Source organism: Artibeus jamaicensis, unplaced genomic scaffold (assembly GCF_021234435.1).
Source record: "Artibeus jamaicensis isolate MK-2021 breed Jamaican fruit bat unplaced genomic scaffold, CSHL_Jam_final contig_354, whole genome shotgun sequence".
NCBI lineage: Eukaryota > Metazoa > Chordata > Mammalia > Chiroptera > Phyllostomidae > Artibeus > Artibeus jamaicensis.
The window spans coordinates 11,865,852-11,878,377 of NW_026521803.1; the positions used below are offsets into that span (position 1 = coordinate 11,865,852).

Below are 12,526 nucleotides of genomic sequence, written 5' to 3' on the forward strand. Positions count from 1 at the left end.
GAGATCTGTAAGGGGCAAGTTTTTCCATGTGTGACTGTACTATTGATTCATTCAGTAAGCACTTTTAACTTAACTCAAGGAGTATCTAGGATTGCACCTAAGATCTAAGTGTTCCGCAGATGTAGAGGTCAAAAGACACTGTCCCATCTTTCAAGACAAAAATCTTTCGAATCTTTTTCCCTTCGAAATGCACGAAGGAAAAAAATAGATTTTCCTTGGGGCAGCTCAACTCTAAAATTACATAAAAATAGGCACATCCTACAGACTACGCAATATTCTTAAACATTTAAAAGGAAGGAAAAAGGACATTAAAAAATTCACAATGTCAATTGTAATGCTAATTTTAGCAGCGTTTTAGAGAAAAGCCAGCAGAAAAACACTGAAGAAGCGGGATCGAATTCTTACTGAATTACTGTTTTCAAAAATCAGTGTCCACAAGTAGAATCCTGTAGAAAGTCTTGTCTTGGCTTTTACGATACTAGCAACTGGGAATACCTAAGAAAGGAACGCGGATGCGGCAGTTTTCCAAGCGCGGCTTGCCCCTGCCACACGCTAGACTTTCGGCTCTGGGCCTCTCCCGACTCCAGATTCGGAGGAAGATTCCAAAGCCCGTCCGGAGCGGTCCCTAGCGACGTCACGAGCGCGATCCCAGGGTTTGGCCAATCGGGAGACTGGATTCCGGGGAATGCCCGGGCGGAGACGGTGGTCTGTGCGCGTGCGCGAGGTCTCCGCGTGGCTATATAAACATGGCTGGCGTGGTAAAGTCGCTGAGAAGTGCTGAGCGTGCCTGAGGTTCTCTGGGTTGCTCGGGTTTGTGGTTTTGAAATTTCGGACGGGTAACCAAGGCTCAGAGTTAGGCTGGGAGGTGAAAGCCAAAGTGACGCCCTTCCGGGAGCCGCACAACCTCGAGCGCTGCTGCCGCGGAACCCGAGGCTGAGGCTCGGGGCTGAGGCAGCGCACGTGGGAGCGCCACTGAGGAAGCGGCAAGGCAGGTATTGCTGCCGGAGGGGCCACGCGGACCGTAGGGAGGTCTCGGACGCGTGTGTCCTGCTTCCCAGCCGGCGCCTGTCATTGACTTCTGTGTCGCGGCCGCTGCGCCTCTTCCTAGCGATGCTGTGGAGCCGGAACTTCACTGGAGTCGGCTGCCGCTTGTCAAGCCTCCGCTCGCGTGTGATCCCGGAAGGCAAGCGCTGCAGCTGCCACTGATCCACCTGGGGGATGTCCGCGGGACTCACGGAACCGGCCGGCGCCGTTCCCCCAGCTGGTGTGAGCTCCTCCGGGACCCTGCCCAGGGCTCCTGCCGGGGCTCTGCCGGCCCGGGTGGGAAGCACTCCCATGGCCCCGGGCGCAGTGACTAAGGCTCCTGTCAATGTCTGCGTGGAGTCCACGGTGTCCCAGCCCCTACGGTCCCCCGTGGGGACCTTAGTGACCAAAGTGGCTCCTGTCAATGCTCTTCCTAAACTCAGCAGCGGCCCTCGGCTGCCTGCTCCTCAGATAGTCACCGTGAAAGCCCCCAACACCACAACAATCCAGTTGCCTGCAAATTTGCAGCTTCCTCCAGGTATGTTGATCACCTTTTCCAGTTTATCCATCTGTCCAGCCAGCGGTGACAGGCGCAGATTGCGCCGTCTTGCTGGAGCTTTACAAAAATAACTCAGCCAAGAGAGCCTTTCATAATCTAGACTTCGCAGGACAGTGATTTGGCAATTGATACAGCCTCTTTGAGTCATTACTGCATAGTTTTTTCTTTACATGTATAAAGGAAAGAATTTTTCACCTACGTGACACAGTGAAAGCGGGAGCAGCATATTCTGGAAGGCCTTTGAGGCACTGGCTCCTACTTGGGGAAGTATAGCTAAGTTTATTTCCACGTGGAGAAAGGATCAGTTTATATATCCACACACATTACGATGTTAACAAAAAGGGTATTTAAAAGATTCTTGGGTGTTAAGAAAAAGATATTTTAAATTTAAGCAAGGTTACTGCTTTACAGTACCAGAAAGGAATAATGTTGCTTTGTGCACAGTCTTTACATGTGTGATGTAACTTGGGAATAGAAGAGTCCCTCTTCCAGGGAGAAAGTGCCAGAGTTGACAAGTAGATCAGAGCAATGCGGTTGTGATAGCAGGCTGTGAATGCTACAAGTTTATGATTATGCTACTTCTTTTTATCCTAGAGTTTACTCTGTTGGACTGTTTTTCATAATTTATGCAAGGGTCATTTAAATATTATAAATATGATGAAGGATATTTGAGTGTTCCTACTTGGTTTCCTCAAAGGAAAGTCTCGGGGTTTCAGTGGATGGGGAAGAAAGCACATCTCACATTCCTCGGGTTGAATTTTGCTCAGCAGTAATTGGAACTCTGACATACCAAAGAAGTAAAGAAGTCAAAACATTTGATTTAAACGATTTCAGTATCCCCTGGCAAAATGATGGGGCTCTTTTGTAGTTAATGTTCTATTTGGTCATGAACATTGCAGAAAGATTATGTTCTTCACTTCTGATAAAGTTCTGTTTCAGTTCTGTGTGGTACGTGGGTATATATACAACTTGTTAAGCTGTGTGTATCACTGGATACGTTTTCTGCCAGTTCTAAATTGCCATCTTGCATACTTTTGTATAAAGTAGTTATGAATGTGTTTGAATGAAGTCGCCCTCTAATTTCTTAAAACTAAATGCCTGTCTAGTCACTGAAGTTCATTTTGAAATAATAAAAAAAAAGTATTAAAGCCGGAGAACTTTTCAAGAGTGAAAACTCGCTGATTACTTATTGAGAGTGTACTGATCACTTATTCAGGCCTAGGCATTTTCAATACATTATTTATATTCTTTTGTTTGTTGGTTATAATAGGTAGGTAGCATATAAAACATTTCTCTAACAATAATTTGCCCAAAGCAAAATGCATAGGCGTCAGAGGGAATTTAAATCCAGGACTGTTTTTACTTTATGCTTTCCACACCATTTGCTTACCACTTGGTAAATGTGTACAGTATTTCTCATTGACTATCAGGCTAAAAGGTGATTTATAAAATTTTAGAGCCTAATCTCTTTAAAGCATGGAGAAACCAGACTGAAACTTGTTAGAGCTTAATAGCAGTAAACTAGGACCACAGCCTAAGGATTTATGGCACTAACACATTTTACACTGTCGACCATGGAGAAACTCCCGTAAAAGAGAGGAGATAAATTGCCTTTAGGAATTGTTAGTTACAGAGAAGGTGGGAAGGTGCTTTTGTGAAGCAGCTTTTGGAAATTTCTGCTGGTGCGTGGCAGAAGAGCATACTAACATTTGTGTTTTCATTGGTGCAGGATAAGATAAACCAATAGTTTGAAGGATGAAATGGAAGCACTGATAAACATTTTTAAAAGCTTATGATTCTCATACCATTTCTTTTATATACTGAACATTAGCAATTGATTACTCAGTAATGTTTTCTTTAATTTTATAGAAGTCTTATTCTTATAGTATGCTGATAGTTTTAAGTATTTGTTTTTCTCTTTACTTCAGAATTTCCTCTGTGAACAGAACTGTTTAAAAATATAAATATGCACCACAAGTTTTTATAGGTTAACAGAGGCTGGAACTAAAAAGGAGGAGGTATTTGTGAAGAAATAAAGAAACTAGTAAATTTCTGAAAATTACTGTTTAATGTTTTTGGTAAAACCTCTTCAGCCTTCTTTTTTTGTGAAGATGTGGGATTTTAGGCCAGACTATGGCTCTTTTTGTGGTATTCTGTGTGTCTCCTATCAATGAGTAAGGACTTGTTTATTTCTTTTATGTCATAAACTCTGGTAAATTCTGTTTGACAGTCACACTGTACAGAAAGTTACTGCCGAGACCGTTAAAGTCCCTTTTCATCAATTCTTCATGCTGAGAGGTGGCATAGGATTTGCATCTGCTTTCTCAAATTCCTGAACCAGTTCCTCGATAAGCGAGTGCTTCTTGTTTCTGTCCCGGGTTTATCAAAGGAGTATTACATGGTCATCAGCTTCCATAGTTGTCACAGTGCTGATGGGTTTCATGAAATGAGAGACTCTTCTTTTCAGTGCTCATCTTGTGCACCACTGGCTCTTTGGATTTCAACGGCTGTGGAGTCAGCTTAACCCTGATAATGTCAATTGCATTAGTCAGTCTACGGATAGTCATTCCTCAGGTGAAAGCGCTGGCACTCCATTCTTCATGCAGCCCTTTTTCAAATCTTGGAGGGGACAGAATGGGAAGGCATGAGATTTCATCATGCACTCAGAATGGTGTTCAGTTTAAATCTTAAGAATAGTTTATTCCTGGAATTTTCCATTTAATATTTTTGTTCTACTGTTCACTTTGGTTAACTGGAACTGCAGAAAGTGAAACTGTGGATAAAGGGGAAACTACTGTACTATTGTCTATGTGCTACTATTCTAATCTTATCTCCTAGTGATACTTTGAGTACTTAGTTGAAAAAAAAAGTACGGATCGTGGACCTTTTGGAGTTAGTAACTATTACTGGTAACTTTAAAATATGAACTGTCCTGCCAAGCTGGTGTGACTCAGTGGATTGAGCACCAGCCTGGGAACCAAAAGGTCACTGCTTCGATTTCCCCTGTCAGGGCACATGTCTGGGTTGTGGGCCAGGTCCCCAGTTGAGGGCTTCAAAAGGCAGCCAACTGATGTTTCCCTTACGCATTAGTGTTTCTTTCCCTCCTTCTCCCTTCTCTGAAAATAAGTAAATAAAATCTTGAAAACAAGTAAAATATGAACCGCTCTCTCAAAAGTATTATCTCCTTTGATCCCTTAACAATCCTGCAAGTTAGGTATTAGGTCTTTCAATGATGGGGATGTCTTTCCATTTATTTATATTTTCTTTAATTTCCTCAAAAACATTTTGTAATTTCCAGAGCATTAGTTTTGTACTCATTTTGTTAAGTTTATTTCTGAAGTATATTACTCTTTTTGATCCTTTGTAAATAGAATTGTTTTCTTATTCATTGTAAGCATATAGAAATAGTTACTTTTTATATATTGATCTTGTATCCGCTTTCCCACCTGAACTTGTTTATTAGTTTTAACAGTTATTTTCATGGATTTGTTAGGATTTTCTATATACAAGATTATATTACTGCAAATAGTTTTACTTATTTCTAATCTGGATGCATTTTGTTTCATTTTCTTGCTTAGTTGCCCTGGCTAGAACTCTCAGTACAATGTTGAACTGAAGTGATAATTGTAGGCGTCCGTATTTCATTCCTCATCCCAGATATCTTTGTCTTGTTCCTATCTTAGGAAGAAAGCATTTAGTCATTCACCATTAAGTATGATCTTAGCTGTGGGTCTTTTGTAGATCCCCTTTATGAGTTTGAAGAAGTTTCATTTTACTCCTATTTTGTTGAGAGTTGTTATCATGAAAAAAAAAGGTGTCAGATTTTTGTCAAATACTTTTTTCTTCATCTGTTGATATAACCATGTGGTGCTTTTGGTTTTTATTCTATTGATAGGGTATTTTACAGTAATTAATGTTGAGATATTTAATCCAACCTTTCATACTAAGATACCACTTGGTTATAGAGTTTCATACTTTTTATATGATGCTGGATTCAGTTTGCTAATACTTTGTTGAGAACTTTTATATCTATGTTCATGAAATATGTTGGTCTCTAATTTTTCTATAATGTCTTTATCTGGTTTTGGTATTAGGGTAATACTGAACTTACAGAATGAATTGATACATGTTCTCTTCTATTTTATGGAAGAATTTGTAAAGGATTAGCATTAATTTTCCTTAGATGTTTCTTAGAATTCATCAGTCAAGGCATCTGAACTTGGGCTTTTCTTGTGGATACATTTCTTCATTAGAGGTCTATTTAGGTTGCCAGTTTTCTTGAGTTAGTTTCAGTACTTTGTATTTCTAGGAATTTGTTCATTTCATGTAAGTTATTTATATATTGATTTACAGTTGCTCCTAGTATTCCTTATGTATAATCTTACTTTTATAAGGTTAGTAGCAATGTCCCCTCTTTCATTCCTGACTTTAGTAGTTTGAACCTTGCCTCCTTTTTTCTTAGTCAGTCTAGGTAAAGGCTTATCAGTATTGTTGATCTTTTCAAAGAACCAACATTTGTTTTGATTTTTTTCAATTATTCTTTATTCTCTGTACTACATCCATACCTGGGATATATTGTAGATATGGTTCTAGACCACCACAATAAAGTGAATGCTGCATTGAAATGAGTCACATGAATCTTTTGGCTTCTCATTGTGTATAAAAGTATGTTTATACTATACTATAGTCTTTTAAGTGTGTAATAACATAATTTATAAATTCTTTATTGCCAAAAAATACTAACCATCATTTGAGCCTTTAACAAGTAATAAATAGTTTTTTTGCTGGTGGAGGTGCCTTGATGTTTATAGCACTTATCAGGGTGCTGGATGCTGAAGGTTGGGTGTCTGTTGCAGTTTCTTAAAATAAGACACCTTTGAAGTTTGCTACATTGATTGACTCTTCTTTTCATGAGTGATTTCTCTGTAGCATGTGATGCTGTTTGATAGCATTTCACCCACAGAACTTCTTTTGACTCCAAAATTGGAGTCAGTTGTCTCAAACCCTGCTGCTGCTTTATCAACTGAGTGTATGTAATATTCTAAATCCTTTGTTGTCTTTTCAGCAGTCTTCACCGGAATACATTTCATCTCAAGAAACCCCTTTCTTTTCTCATCCATAAGAAGCAGCTCCTCATTTGTTAAAGTTTTATCATAAGTCTGCAGTAATTCAGTCACATCTTTAGGCTTCACTTAAATAATTCTAGTTTTCTTGCTATATTTCCCCTTCTGCATTTACATCAGCAGAATCACTATCTATGGCAGCTTGTAGTCTTATAAAATATATTTCTTTCTGTTTTTTAAAAAGATTTTATTTATTTATTTTTAGAGAGGGGAAAGGAGGGAGGAAGAGAGTAAGAGAAACATAATGCATGATTGCCTTTTGAACACCCCATAAACAGGGATCTGGTCAACAACCCAGAAATGTGCCCTGACTGGGAATTGAACCTGTAACCCTTTGGTTCTCAGATTGGCACTCAATCCACTGAGCCAGGGCTTATGAAATATATTTCTTTTTTAAAAAAAATATTTTATTTATTTATTTTTCGAGAGAGGGGAAGGGAAGGAGAAAGAGTGGGAGAGAAACATCAATGTATGGTTGCCTCTCATGCGTCCCCTGCTGGGAACTGGCCTGCAACCCAGGCATGTGCCCTGACTGGGAATTGAACCTCAATACTCTGGTTCACAGGCCCGCTGAAATATATTTCTTAAATAATAACACTTGAAAGTCAAAATTAATCCCAAATACATGGGCCGCAGAATGAATGTTGTGTCATCAGGCACAAAAACGATATTAATCTCATTGTATTTCTCTACCAGAGCTCTTGGGTGAACAGAAACATTGTCAATGAGCAATAATTTTTTTAAAGGAATCTTTTCTGAGACATAGGTTTCAACAGTTGGCTTAATATATTCAGTAAACCGTGCTGTAAACAGTAGTGCTGTCATCAGGCTTTTTGTTCCTGGTCTAGTAGATTCAACATAATTCTCAAGAATTTGAAATGGTGAATGAGTCTTGGCTTTAACTTAAAGTCACTAGCTGCATTAGCCCCAAAGAAGATAATCAACCTGTCCTTTGAAGCTTTGAAACCAGGCATTTAACTTGTCCTTTCTAGTTGTGAAAGTCCTAGGTAGCATCTTCTTACATTTTAAGTGTTTTATCTACATTGCTAACCAGCCGTTTAGTGTAGCCAACCTTCATTGTCTTAGCTAGATCTACTGGATAATGTTATGGAGAATGGCTCCTATGTTTTTTTCCTTTTTATTGAATTTTTTGGGCTGACACTGGTTAACAAAGTTTTATACAGGTTTCAGGTGCACAATTCTACAACACATCATCTGTACACTATATTGTGTGTTCACCACCTCAAGTCAAGTTTCTGTCAATCACCATTTATCACCCACCCCCCCTCACCCCCTCCATATTCCTAATCCATCTCCCTGCCCCGACAGTCACCATACTGCTGTCCATCTCCATGAGTTTTTTCTTTTTTCTCAGTTCCTCCACCCACCCAACCCCCTCACTCAATAGCTGTCAACCTACTCTCTATTTATGAGTCTCTCTCTGTTTTACTTATAGTTCATTTTGTTCATTAGATTCCACATATGAGTGAAATCATATGTTATTTGTCTTCCTCTGCTGGGTTATTTCCCTGAGCATAATGCTCCGGGTCCATCCATGCTGTCACAAAGGGTATGATTTCCTTCTTTTTTTGACAGCAGAGTAGTATTTTGTTGTGTAAAAGTACCACAGCTTTTTAATCCACTCATGTACTGATGGGCACTTAGGCTACTTTCAAATCTTGGTAGTGCTGCAGTGAACGTAGGGGTACATGTATTCTTTCAAATTAGTGTTTCAGGTTTCTTTGGATAAATTCCCAGAAGTGGCAGTTCCATTTTTTCTTATTTTAATATTTTAGAGAGAGGAGAGAGAGAAACATCATTTTGCTGTTTCACTTATTTATGCATTCAGTGACTGCACCCATCTGCATTCCTGCCGATAGTACATAAGCCTTCCCTTTTCTCAGTGTCCTCAACAACACTTGTTTATTTATTGATAATAGCCATTCTGACTGGTGTGAGGTAATATCTCATTATAGTTTTAATTTGTATTTCTCTGATGATTAGTGATGTTGAGCATCTTTTTATGTTTGTTGGACATATACAGGTTCTTTTTGGAGAAGTGTCTATTCAGGTCCTTAGCTGATTTTTCAATGGGATTGTTGGGTTGGGTTTTTTTTTGGATGTTGAGTTTTAGAAAATTTTTTTTTTTAGTTTTAGAAATTTTTTAAATTTTGGGTATTAACCCCTTAACATGTGTATCATTGACAACTATATTCTCCCATTCAATTTTGTTGATGGTTTCCTTTGCTGTGAAAACTTTTCAGTTTAATGTAGTCCCATTTGTTTATTTGTTCTTATGTTTCCCTTGCCTGAGGAAATATGTAGAAAGAATATTATTACAAGAAATGTCTGATATTTTTCTCCCTGTGTGTTGGGCAGTAAAATATCAGAAAATATTTTACTTCTAGGATTTTATGGTTTTGAGTCTAACATTTAAGTCTTTAATTCATTTTGAGTTTCTTATGTGTGGTATAAGAAGGTGGTCTAGTTTCATCTTTTTGCACATATCTGTCTAATATTCCCAACACCACCTATGAATAGACTATCTCGTATGTTTTTACCTTCTCTGTCAAATATTAGTTGACTATAAAGGTGTGGGTTTATTTCTGATCTTTCTATTGTATTCCATTGATCTGTGTGGTTTTATGCTAATACCATGCTGTTTTGATTACTATGGCTTTGTAGTATAGTTTGATACCAGGAAGTTGGATTCCTCCAATTTTGTTCTTTCTCAAGATTGCTGTGGCTATTCAAGGGACTTTTAGGGTTCCAGAGAAATTTTTAGAATATTTGTTCTAGTTCTGTGGAATTCACCATTGGTATCTTAATTGAAATTGCATTGAATCTATAGATTGCTTTGGGTAGTATGGACATTTTAATGATGTTAATTCTTTCAATTCATGAACATGGTATATGCTCCCTCTTATTTGTATCTTTAGTTTCTTATAATTTTCTGAGTACAGGTCTTTTACATCCTTGGTTAAATTTATTCCTAGGTATTTAATTATTTTTGAAGCAACTGTGAATGGGATTATTTTCCTAGTTTCCTGTCTTGATAGTTCATTATTGGTGTATAAAGATGCAACTGATTTCTGGATGTTTACTTTTGTCGTGTGCTACTTTACTGAATTTATCAGTTCCTGTGGTTTTTCGTGTCACCTGCAAATAACAGTAGTTTTATTATTTCCTTTTCAATTTGGATACTTATTTATTTATTTATTTATAATTGGTGTTACTAGGACTTCCAATACTATGTTGAATAAGAGCAGTGAAAATGGACATCCCTGCCTTGTTCCCAGTCTTAAGGGAAATGCTTGTAGTCTTTGACCACTGACTATCATACTAGCTATGGGTTTGTCATATATGACCTTTATTGTGTTGAGGTCATATTATGGTCCCTCTTATTCCTACTTTGTCAAGAGTTTTTATCATAAATGGGTACTAGATTTTATCAAATGCTTTTTCTGAGTCTCTTGCTATGATCAGGTGATTTTTATTATGCATTTCATTTATGTGGTATATCAAGTTTATTGATTTGTGGATATTATACCAAACTTACATATTATAATAAATTGACTTGATCATGGTGTATGGTATTTTTAATGTATTGCTAGATCCAGTTTGTTAATATTGTTGAGGATTTTAGCATCTGCATTCTTTAGGGATATTGGCCAATTTTTTTTTTTGTAGTCTCTTTATCTAGTTTTGGAATTAGGATAATGCTGGACTCAAAAAATGAGCTTGGGAGTCCTCCCTCTTGAAGTTTTGGAAATAGTTTGAGAAAGATAGATATTCTTCTTTGAATGTTTGGTAAAATTCACCTGTGAAGCCATCTGGTCCAGGGCTTTTGTTGGGAGTTTTTTGATTACTGCTTCATTTTCATCAGTTATGATCTGTCTATTCAGATTCCCTGATTCTTCCTGATTCAGCTTTGGAAGATTGTGTTTCTAGGAATTTATCCATTTTTTCCAAATTGTCCGATTTGTTGGCATATAGTTTGTGATATTTTCTTACAATTTTTTGTATTTCTTTGGTGTCAGTAACTACTTCTCTTTTTAAAAAAATTCTACTTTGCATCTTCAGAATAAACTTTGTTATTCCATAGCTTATTGTTTTGCCCTGATAAAAATAGCCAGCCTCGGGGAGTCAGTAGTTGGGTGGAAACCAGGGGAATGTGGGATGAGGAGTTTTTTGTTTTTTTTTTTTAATTTTTAAGTATGTTTTATTGGTTATGCTATTACAGCTGTTTCAATTTCTTTTTCCCTTTGCCTCTCTCCACCTGGTACCTTTATCCCTCCAGCAATCCCCCACCTTAATTCATGTCCATGGATCATGCATACAAGTTCTGAGGCTTCTCCATTTATCACACTATTCTTAACCTCCTCCTGTCTATTTTGTACCTACCATTTATGCTTTTTATTTCTTATACCTTTACTCCCATCCTTCTCCCTCCACCTCCCCTCTGATAACCCTTTATATGATCTCCATATCTGTAATTCTGTCCCTGTCCTAGTTGTTTTTCTTAGTTTGTTTTTGCTTTTAGATTGAGTTGATAGTTGTGAGTTTGTTGTAATTTTAATGTTCATAGTTTTGATCTTCTTCTTAGATGCATTCCTTTAACATTTCATACAATAAGGGCTTGGCGATGATGAACCCCTTTAGCTTTACCTTGTCTGGGAAACACTTTGCCCTTCCATTCTAAATGATGGCTTTGCTGGATAGAGTAATCTTGGATGTAGGTCCTTACTTTTCATGACTTTGAATACTTCTTTCCAGTCCCTTCTTGCCTGCAAAGTTTCTTTTGGGAAATTATTGTATAGTCTTATGGGAACTCCTTTGTAGGTAACTCTGCTTTTCTTGGGCTGCTTTTAAGATTCTTTATCTTTAATGTTTGTCATTTTAATTATGCTGTGTCTTGGTGTGGTCTTTGAGTCCAACTTGTTTGGCACTCTCTGTGCTTCCTGAACTTGTATGTCTATATCCTTCACCATATTAGGGGAATTTTCTTTCATTATTTTTTTCAAATAACTTTTCAGTTTCTTTCTCTTCTTTTTCTCTTTCTGGCACCCCTAAGATTCAGATGTTGGTATATTTGGAGATGTCCAGAGGCTTCTTATTCAGTCCTTGGTTTTTTTAAATTCTTTTTTCCTCTTGCTATTCTGATTGAATGCTTTTTTTCTTCCTTATGTTCCAAATCATTGATTTCATTCTTGGTTTCATCCCCTCCACTGTTGGTTCCCTGTGGATGTTTCTTTATTTCACTTAATGCAGCCTTCATTTTTACCCAAGTCTTTTTTATGCTGTTGTCGTATCCAGTGAGTTCTTTGAGCATTCTGATAACCAACATTTCAAACTCTGTATCTGATAGATTGCTTATCTCCATTTAGTTATTTTTCTGAAGATTTGTTCTTTTCTTTCATTTGGGCCATGTTTCTTTGTCTCCTCAACTTGGCAGCCACCCTGTGTTTGTTTCTGTGTATTAGGTAGAGCTGCTTTGTCTCCCTTTCTTTGTGTATTTGTTATATCGTAAGGGGCCTTAGGTATTGCCAGGGCTGGGCAACCTACTTCATCACTTTATTGCATTGTATATGGGGGAGGGGTCAGAGAGGGAACAGTGCCCTTTGCTCGGCCCTTGCCCCATCTGCAGTCACTTTACTCACTTCCCGTATGTGGCTGGCACCCCACTAGTTGTTGCCTTGGTGGATTTCAGTACCTTCTAGTACCATAGTGGCCCTTTGTATGTACTCTTCTGAGAGATTAGAAGTTTTTTCTGTTGTCCCACCCTCCCACTGGTTTTTGAAGCCAGAAGTTAAGAGGCTTT

General features: G+C 38.1%; 1 protein-coding gene across 2 annotated transcripts in view; it reads left to right on the top strand.

The window, feature by feature from the left end:
* Positions 1–749: 749 nt before the first annotated feature.
* The window catches only part of TAF4B (TATA-box binding protein associated factor 4b), a 129,119-nt gene continuing 117,342 nt past the window's right edge, over positions 750–12,526 (top strand). For both annotated transcript variants that reach the window (XM_037127847.2, XM_037127848.2), the window contains exon 1: positions 750–1,561. In XM_037127847.2, coding sequence (XP_036983742.2) covers positions 1,219–1,561 — 343 coding nt within the window. In that variant the 5' untranslated portion in view covers positions 750–1,218. The remainder of the gene's footprint in view (positions 1,562–12,526) is intronic.